Here is an 8,953-nt window from a genome sequence, read left to right as displayed (position 1 = left end):
CCCCCCCCCCCCCCCCAGCCGCTCCCCAGCAGCCTGGGGCTCCAGACCCCTCCCCAGCTCCGCTGCCCTTCTCTGGACACACAAAAAAAGAGGATGGTCAGCTTCATCACCAGGGGTAATTTGGCACTTTATGATGCTGGTCTGGTCAGCATGATGAAGAGGAAAATGTCCTGCACTTTTCCACCGAAGCTGATGACAGGGACATTGGCTGGTAAACATGACACAGAGGTGACTTCCCTGTTAACCACAAGAGCTGCCTGAGCCGCTCAAGAGTTTCAGTTTTTGTTTCGTTTCATCTTTAAGCCACCCAAAAATCTGTACAATGACTCACTGGAATGCCCAGGGCTGTCCCTCTGGGTCCACTGTGCAAATGTCCAAAGGCTGGGCAGGGACATCCTCCTGCCAAAGCCTGGTGACACAGTGGGGCCACAGGGGATAGGGCTCTCCAACCATGGGCTGAGGGTTCAGGTCCAATCCTGGCCTTGCTGTCATTCCCAGCACAGCACCTCTTATTGCCATCTGTGCATAGGCTACTTGGGGCTCTTTATAACGCCTGGCCCAAAAAGCCTCAGGACCCAAGGTGAGCCCATACTACTCTACAAATAAATGGCACAGATGAAGCTCCATCCATCACTGCTTGCTGTGAACATTTCTCCCAGTCGGTTCTCCCAGCCCACGTTCGGGGGACAAGCTTTTTAGTAGGGCCAGCTGTGACGGGACAGGGGGGGATGGTTTTAAACTGAAGCAGGGTAGGTTTAGACTGGATCTAAGGAAGAAATTCTTTCCAGTGAGGGTGGTGAAACCCTGGCAGGGGTTGCCCAGAGAGGGGGTGGAGGCCCCATCCCTGGGAACATTCCAGGCCAGGTTGGACGGGGCTGTGAGCAACCTGATGTGGTTCAAGGTGTCCCTACTCCTGCAGGGGGGTTGGACTAGATGACCTCTAGGGGTCCCTTCCCACCCAAAACATTCTATGATTCTATGATTCTATGCTTCTATGATCTCCTCCCTTAAACCACGAGAAATATATCTCCATCTTGACATCTTGCCTCCGAATTGTGTGCCCAGTAAACCAGGATGTAATTTTAAACACGCATAGAAAACAAAAAGCAAATGTTGTTTCCATGGATGGGTGGGGTTTATTAATTCATTTTAAGTCAGTTCTTCACCACTCCAGAAGCCCTTGCAGACCAGAACATGCATATATATACATAGACCCAACTGAGCTACCATATGCAGGCTGAGTTAAGCTCCACTGGGGCAACTTGACACCAGTAAACAGTGAGAGCAAAGTACAACCAGCAGAAAGCTGCTTTTCCAAGGACTTTTCCAAGGACTTACTTTTCCAAGGACTTCCAACTTTTCCAAGGACTTCCAACTTTTCCAAGGCCTTACTCTTTGAATTGTCTGGAACTGCCAACCCATAACCACCACATCACCCTGAGGGCTGCAGGGACAGAAAGGTCTGTTCACCTAATGGGATCTTGCAAGACAAGTGCCCACAGACGCCTTGGAGTAGATGGGGGATGAGCCAGATGTGGAGCATCACCTAAATGAGATTGGGATCATGGCTCTGTACCATGATCCCAGTGGAAATCAATTTGCAAATGGTTTTCCCATGTGGAAAACCATCTCAAGATGGTGGAGTTTCACCCTCTTCCCTTGTGGTACATCAGCCATTACGGACACTATCTTTTATCAGCAGATGACACTTGGAACATATTTCACATACGATTTAGCAGCAAAAAGCGACATCGTTTGACCCTTCTTTATTGCGCTCTTCAATTACCACTCAGCAACACTGGGACAAAAAGGCCCAACCGTGCTGTAATTTACTGCCTTGCAGTATATCATTAGAAGATTTAGCAGTGATTATGCTGGAGCCATGGTCCAAAGCAAGCCTACAGTTAACTAAAACGGCCTGATTTCAGACGTCCCAAATTTCCAGAGAAATCCTTTTACAAGGAAGAGAGGAGGGAGACATGTCCTGCCGTCCACCGGGAAATCAGGACTTCAGACTGTCTCACCCAGCTAATGTCTGAGCCTCTTAAGTGAATGAGATTTCCCTAAGGTGATTTCCAAGGAGGGAAGAGTGGAAACCACAGCTGAGTCATACAGAACATGATGGTATGTGAGGTCCCAGGGCCACCAGTTCTCTGTTAGAAGATGTCCATGGATGCCCATGGAGCTGGGGGTGCTCATAAGCTGGGGAGGTGCCTGAATTTGGGTGCTGTGGGCATGGAGCAAGAAGGACATCTTGTTGCTGGCTAGGAATGGCCTGGGGGCTGGACATCAGCGTTTTCATTTCAGAAGGAGCTGGCTCTGCCCTTGCCCACAGCTCCGCCATCCAAGGGCAGGTCGGGGCTGTGGTTCTGCTCCTTAGATCCAGGTGTTACCGGATCATCCACATTTGACCAGATCAAGAGAGGCCACGTAACTGCATTTCTGACAAATTACCTCCAGCACTTGGGGTTTATGTAAAGCGCGTGTGTTTAAGCCTGGCTCTGCGCCAGCTGCGGAGGGACTCAACGTAAAGTGAGAGTGGTGCAACCAGGCGAAGACTCCGGCCGGACAACGCAACGCCAGCAGGACCTCATCGGACCAGGTTTATACCAGGTCAGCGCTTTGCTTTATGTGGCTGCAGCTTTTCTGAGCCCTAACGATGGGTTTACAGCGTGGGCAAACCCCAGCCACCAGGAAATTCTGCCTCGCTTTAACCTCCCATCTCTATTTTAACCTTCAGACTACTTCCCACCCTGCATCTACCAGCCCTAGAGCTGAACAAGCTCTGGGTGAATGGGGACACAGATGAGCTGGTGCTCAGCCTCCTTCTGTCGTCTTTTTTTTCCTGTTTTGGGGTTTTTTTTTTTCATTGAATGGGGGCTAAAATTAGCTCAGCAGGAGGTGAAGACTGGAACATTTTAGCTAAAGCTGCCATAGTATTGAAAAGCCACAGTTTTGCTCATTATTTCCCAGCTTTCTGACTGCAAACCTGGTCTTTTATTTTGATAAATGAATGCAAGTAAATATCCCATAAAATAAAGTATTCTGCAAGATGTTTCAGCTCATTCCCCAGACAAACACTGTAACGTTGGACCTGGAAGGCCATGGCCAGCTGAAGGTCCAGCCAGCTAAACACGTCTCCAGCCATGGTGAGGGGTAGTCACATAGAAGAAGGTGTAAAACGGGGTGTGTGGAGGATATCCCAGGCCCCGCAAACCCTTGCTGCACCTTGCAAATGATACAACAGCCCAGCAGCACTGCGCCCATCATGAGGGGACCTCCACAGCCAGCCTCTGGGCTTTGCTGGATCATTGTTCATCTTCACATTATCATCGAATGGTTTGGGTGGGGAGGGACCTTGAAGGCCATCTAACCCAACCCCCCTGCAATGAACAGGGACATCTTCAACCCCATCAGGTTGCTCAGAGCCCTGTCCAACCTGACCTTCTCTGGAGATATTCAAAGCCCGCCTGGATGAAGTCCTGTGTAACATGCTCTAGGAGAACCTGCTTTAGCAGGGGGCTTGATCTCCCAAGGTCCCTTCTAACCCTTGCCATGGCATCCACCACCTCTCTGGGCAACCTGTCCCAGTGCCTCACTACCCTCAACATAAAACATTTCTTCCTTCTATCCAGTCTGAATCTCTTTTAAGTTTCAAACCATCACCCCTTGTCCTATCACTACAGGCCCTGCTAAAAAGTCCATCCCCATCTTTCTTCTAAGCCCCCTTTAAGCACTGAATGGCTGCAGACAGCTCTGCCCACAGCCTTCTCTTCTCCAGGCTGAACAACCCCAACTCTCCCAGCAGAGCTGTTCCAGCCCGCTGACCATGTTTGTGCCCCATTTGTATTTTGGAAGCTGCTGTGAAGACTGTTCATTTAGGGGTACAGCATTCCCATCCTCTGCTTTCAGTTCTCAGAAGGAGCAACAGTTTGTAGCCTCTGTATCTCACAAGTGGAAATCCTAAGAAACAGTGAGGTCAAATGATTTGGTCACATCCCATGGACTGATGAGCAGGGACAAGAACCCAGATCTTAATTCAAGGGACAACGTCATCTACGCTACAGTCTGGCTTCAGAGTTTTAAGCACCAGGATACGGTACGTACCTCATGGAGTAAGGTGAAAACATCTGCAAAGTATCTCTTTTAAACTCTTCAAGTCCTCTGGTGTGCCCCTGTGGCTTGTTGCTACTTTGGTGTCATGCATCAGGGACAAAACTATCACCTCATCTCTTCTGGGTGAAGACCCATGCCTAGCTGCCAGCACAACAGCTTGGAGGTGGGAGAGGTACGAGTGAGCCCAATATTCCCTCTCTTTTGGTTACTCCAGAGTAAAAGCCAGCTTCTCAGCTGGCCATAAACCTAGTGTGGCTGGTGGCTCCTACACTTGGAGGGATCTTTCTAACCCCAGGTCCCTACTGCCTGCACAGCCCTGCTCCCACAAATAAACACTACAAAAGTTTGGAGGAATTGACAGTTGGTTTTGCAATAGTCATTGGCTTCATTCTTCACCTGTAGAGCCTTCGACGGCGTGGTGGGTGTTGAGGGCATGGGCAGGAGTGCTCTTCCTTGAACTTCTGACGCAAGCCATCAATGTTAGCGTGGCTGCTGGACCACGAAGGCATAGTGCAATTACTGGATATTTCAAGTCTGCCGGCACAGAATGGAAAGGAAACGAGCCGAATTGTAGCACAGATGACGTTGTCTCAACTCGCACCTGAAGGATGAGAAGCGAGAGCCTGGAAGTTGAAACTCCCATTCAAACCTCACACATGATCAAAAGCCATTTTGAAGCTGGTTCATGGGCTCAGTGACATGAATCTAACTCAAGGCACAGTCCGTTTAGAGCAAACCAAATACTCTTCTCTCGATAAATCCCTCTGGGTTGGGCACATCTCCGTTGAACAGAAACACACGGCGCTGAGTGAACCTGCTCACAAAGCCTGACCTACTGCCATGGCCATCCACCACGTGAATGACAGCAGAGGCTGGAAGTCACATCCCTGGGGTCCAGGCACTTTGGCAGGGAGGGGGGGGTTATAAGCCCATCTGGACCTTCTGCTTCTCCAAATCCTTCAGTTACCAGGACTCTGGTGGTTTCCACTCAAGATCCCTCTTCACAAAAGGCAGGAACCAGCTGTAGGGACCTTCTCCCTGCAGAGGACATGTGCAAGCGGGATGCGGCAGCATGGAGCAGTGAACAGGGGTAGCAGGACAAAAGGAAAAGTAACTTTTATTTCCAGAGGCATGAGAGATGAAGGGGGCAGGAAATAATTGAGGAAAACCCACCGAGGACCGGCTTTCCTCTCTTCTCCTCAAATTTTCCTCCTTGCCTGGTGGCATAGGCCACCCGTGTCCCAGCACAGAGCAGAAGCTTGGCCTCCCCTGGTATTTCAGGGACTGGGTCAGTGTTGAACGGGAGCTGGGTCCCTAGCATGGGGGGGTCTTTCAAGTTGAAATTCTGAGAAACAGAAGAACAACAGACGCCAGCAAATTTGTGCAACCTGCCCAGACCCGGCCAGCCCCTCCAGACGTGGGCTGATCGGGCGCATCCAAACCGGGGAGCCCAGAGCCACGTGCACCCCATCATCCCAACGCAGCCCAAAGCTTGGGAGTGCCCCTGGCTCGGTGCTCCCCATGCCAGAGCGGTCCCACCACACGGGGCTGGGGCCGGTGCCCCCAGGTACCCGCTGAGGGCAGCATCTCTCCAGCCTGCCTCATCCCCGCCACTGAAAAAGCCACTCGGCACAGCCTGGGATCAAGTGTACGTTTTTATTTTTTAATGGAACATAAACTCCTTTAGAAAAAACATTCATCTGGATGATAACACCCATAGAAAAAAACACCAATCTCGTGTTCTTTTTTTTTTTTTTTTTTTTAATTTGGCATTTGTTATTTGCATTTATATTAAAGCAAAGTGCATCTTTCTTATTTTTTTTTTCTCGTTTATACACATTGCACAATACATAAATAATGATGCTTATAAAACGTCTTTATATTTACAAGTAATAATATATTTATATATAACATAAAATACATTTTTTTTTCTTTAATAAATCTCAGGGGTTTTTTTTAAGGAGTCCTTTTTTTTGTGTGTGTGTGTGTGTTTTATTTCCAAAGCACTACGATGCTAAAGTTCCAATGAGAATGCTCTCTTGTTCATTTAAACCTTTATATTTAGAAAAATAGCTTATGTTAAGGTCTAAACATGCTCATTGAGCTAAGAACAGTGTAAAAGTATCATACTCGTGTATGAATTCAAGAAGAAATGAAAGCACAACTGCATTTCCAGATGGGATGGTACCGGGATAACCTGACCTAAGCAGGTTACAACAGACCAACAACCGTGAACACTTTCTCTTTCGTTTTCCCATTTGTTTTTCATTTTGTTTTGTTGGTTTGGTTTGGTTTTGTTTTGTTTTGAGGCTTAGGCTTCTGTTGCTTCGCATCTCAGCTCAAATGATCAAGCGCGGGGCCACGCACGAGGTTTCTCCGCTGTCGTTTTCTCCCCTTGCATCAAGCCATGACCATTAAAAAAAAAAAAAAAAAAAAAAAAAAAAAAAAGCAGTGGAAGGATGAACACAGTGACAAGACGTGAACCCAGCAACAAGGAAAATAAAATAAAAATTGAAAGGGTGGGTAAATCCCGGTTGGGAAGGGTTTGCACCATCCTTCGGCGGCAATGGGGGGGTTAGCACCGCTGGGGAAGGGGTCTCCGGTGTCACCGTCACCGGCAATGGCTGGCAGCAAGGGGAAGGTGGTGTGTAAAAAATACAGGTATCTCGTTTTATCCAAGGAGCTGTAACATATAGCAAGTGACTTCCGAATCCATCCATCACATAGGATAATCCTTTCAGAGGCGTGAAATAATTATCGTATGCAATTCGCAACCCCCACACACCCTTCTCTCGCCCTTCTGAGTTATTGGTCATTCCCACTTTTAAAAAATAGATATAATTATCAAAATACCCAAGGCAAAAAAAAAAAAAAAAATCTTTCCATAAGCTATTTCTCAAAACAGGGAAGGGAGGGGGGGGGGCGGAACAAACAAAACAAAACGAAAACAAAAAGTTTGCATGAAAAGCAAGCACTCAGAAGGAAATAATAGCAGCAAAGTAGTATAAATGTCATGAGTCCACTCTGTCTCGAGTCATCGGTTATTAAAAATAACCTCCAACCAGCACGGGCAACTGCTGATAAACTGTCTCGTGTAGCACTGGCCCCAGCCTTTCACAAAGCTGATCTGAACAGTAAATCCGGTCCATGGTTGCTGCATGAACTCATGGTCGTTGGGTCTCTGTAAGCTGTACGCCTTCTCGTAGTCAAAAGCCTTGATGGAAAAACCTGGAAACACTTTGTGAACCAGCAACGTCCTGGAGTCGGGGTTGTCCAGTGTGGCCGACTTGATGAAGATGGGGTAACTGCTGCGGTTGTACACCCACACGCCGTCCACTTCCTTGGTGAGCTGGATGCCATAGCCAATCTTGCTGCGGACCTTCTGCACCAGTTGGCTTTTGTTGTCCGAGTTGAGCTGTCCGAGGCAGAAACCATTCCCCTGAGGTAGATCATAGAAGATATCCAGGGAGGGCTCTTGGACAGAGTACAGCCGACCCACACGCGTCTTCTCTTCCCAGTATGCCACCACGCACCAGTGTGACCGATCCCCCGGCTCCTGAAGAACTTGGGAATCTACAGAAGAAAAAAAGAAGAAATGTGAGCACCGGGGGCGGGTAATACAACCTAAAAGCGACACAACGCTGACAGGTCCTTGCCTGCCCATGTCTTCATGATGCTCTCCATGCACACACCAACGCCAATAGCACAACCACCGTTTCCAAAAGCCATGTGTTAAAGCCACTATTAGGAGCACATAAGTTGACACAGGTTTGGGGGATTCCCATGCTGCTTCAGCGCCTAGCTCTGGTTGAAGTTCTGGGTCCTAAATCACCAGGTCCACCTTCAGAAGTGGCTTGAGACCCACCAGCAGCACCTGTGGTGCAGCCATCCTTCACCCAAACCATCACTAGGACCACCTGCAGTGCCAACAGGAGAGATGAGATGCTCCAGCCAGCTGCATCCAGCAAGACCAAACACCCTAAAACCCCAAACACCCACCAGATGAAGGATCCATTTCCAGAAATAACTATTTGCTGTGCACGGATGCTGAAAAAAAATGAGGTGCTGCTAAGAAAAGCACATTGAAGGTCACCCCATGGGACCGGAGGGGACAAGGACTTGCCTGCTCCAGTTCATGGGGCTTTTCCCTGCCCATGGGCAGAGGATGAGGAGGATAGAGATATCAGATGAAGCTCCAACCCATGGGAAGCACTGTCAGAGAGTGGCAGGGTGGGGACCAGAAATCTCACGCTCATTAAAAAAAAAAGGCCTAAAAACACTCAAAAACCCCCAGAAATTCGTTCTTGTAGCCCTTCTTTAGACTCCCTTGCCCGTAGCTACCCGGTGCGAGCCGCAAGGATACGACGGAGAAGGAAAAGGCAAAGGGGGGGGCTGAGAAATGGGAAAAAGCCCTTTTTCCTGACGGAGGATCCCGAGCAGCCCGATAATTCCTTCCAGCCTCGGTAGGCATGTTAAGACCTGGGAACTATTCATCTCTGTAATAGTATTTTAAATATATATATATATTTTTAAAAAAAAAAAAAATCAAGCTGGGAATGCGAGTTACATGAGCGCTACCAAAATAATTCCCTGCACCATGGAAGCAGCTATGGGACCAGGGACGGTGGGGTGACCCAGCACCCCAAAGCATCGCCTTGGCAGCCCCCCCAAACCACCCCAGCATCAGCAACGGCAGCAACAGGCTGGCTGCCCCGTTTTCTCTCTTTTTTTTGCTATTAATAAGCCCGTTTCCCCAGCGCGGGGGTTTTTCTCCCGTCTCTGAGTTGTGCTTCAAGCCCTGCACTGTGCTTTTAAAAAAAAAAAAAACAAAAAACCA

The 8,953-nt window shown here is 48.6% G+C and overlaps 1 protein-coding gene across 3 annotated transcripts in view; it reads right to left on the bottom strand.

Moving 5' to 3' along the window:
- Positions 1 to 7,059: 7,059 nt before the first annotated feature.
- The window catches only part of SMAD7 (SMAD family member 7), a 26,990-nt gene continuing 25,096 nt past the window's right edge, over positions 7,060 to 8,953 (bottom strand). For all 3 annotated transcript variants that reach the window (XM_009647687.2, XM_009647688.2, XM_035903085.1), the window contains one exon: positions 7,060 to 7,689. In XM_009647687.2, coding sequence (XP_009645982.1) covers positions 7,151 to 7,689 — 539 coding nt within the window. In that variant the 3' untranslated portion in view covers positions 7,060 to 7,150. The remainder of the gene's footprint in view (positions 7,690 to 8,953) is intronic.

Source organism: Egretta garzetta, unplaced genomic scaffold, assembly GCF_000687185.1.
Source record: "Egretta garzetta isolate BGI_Z169 unplaced genomic scaffold, ASM68718v1 scaffold179, whole genome shotgun sequence".
In the NCBI taxonomy this organism is placed as follows: domain Eukaryota; kingdom Metazoa; phylum Chordata; class Aves; order Pelecaniformes; family Ardeidae; genus Egretta; species Egretta garzetta.
The sequence above is the reverse complement of the archived record's forward strand: the minus strand, read 5'-3'. Positions and strand labels throughout refer to the sequence as shown.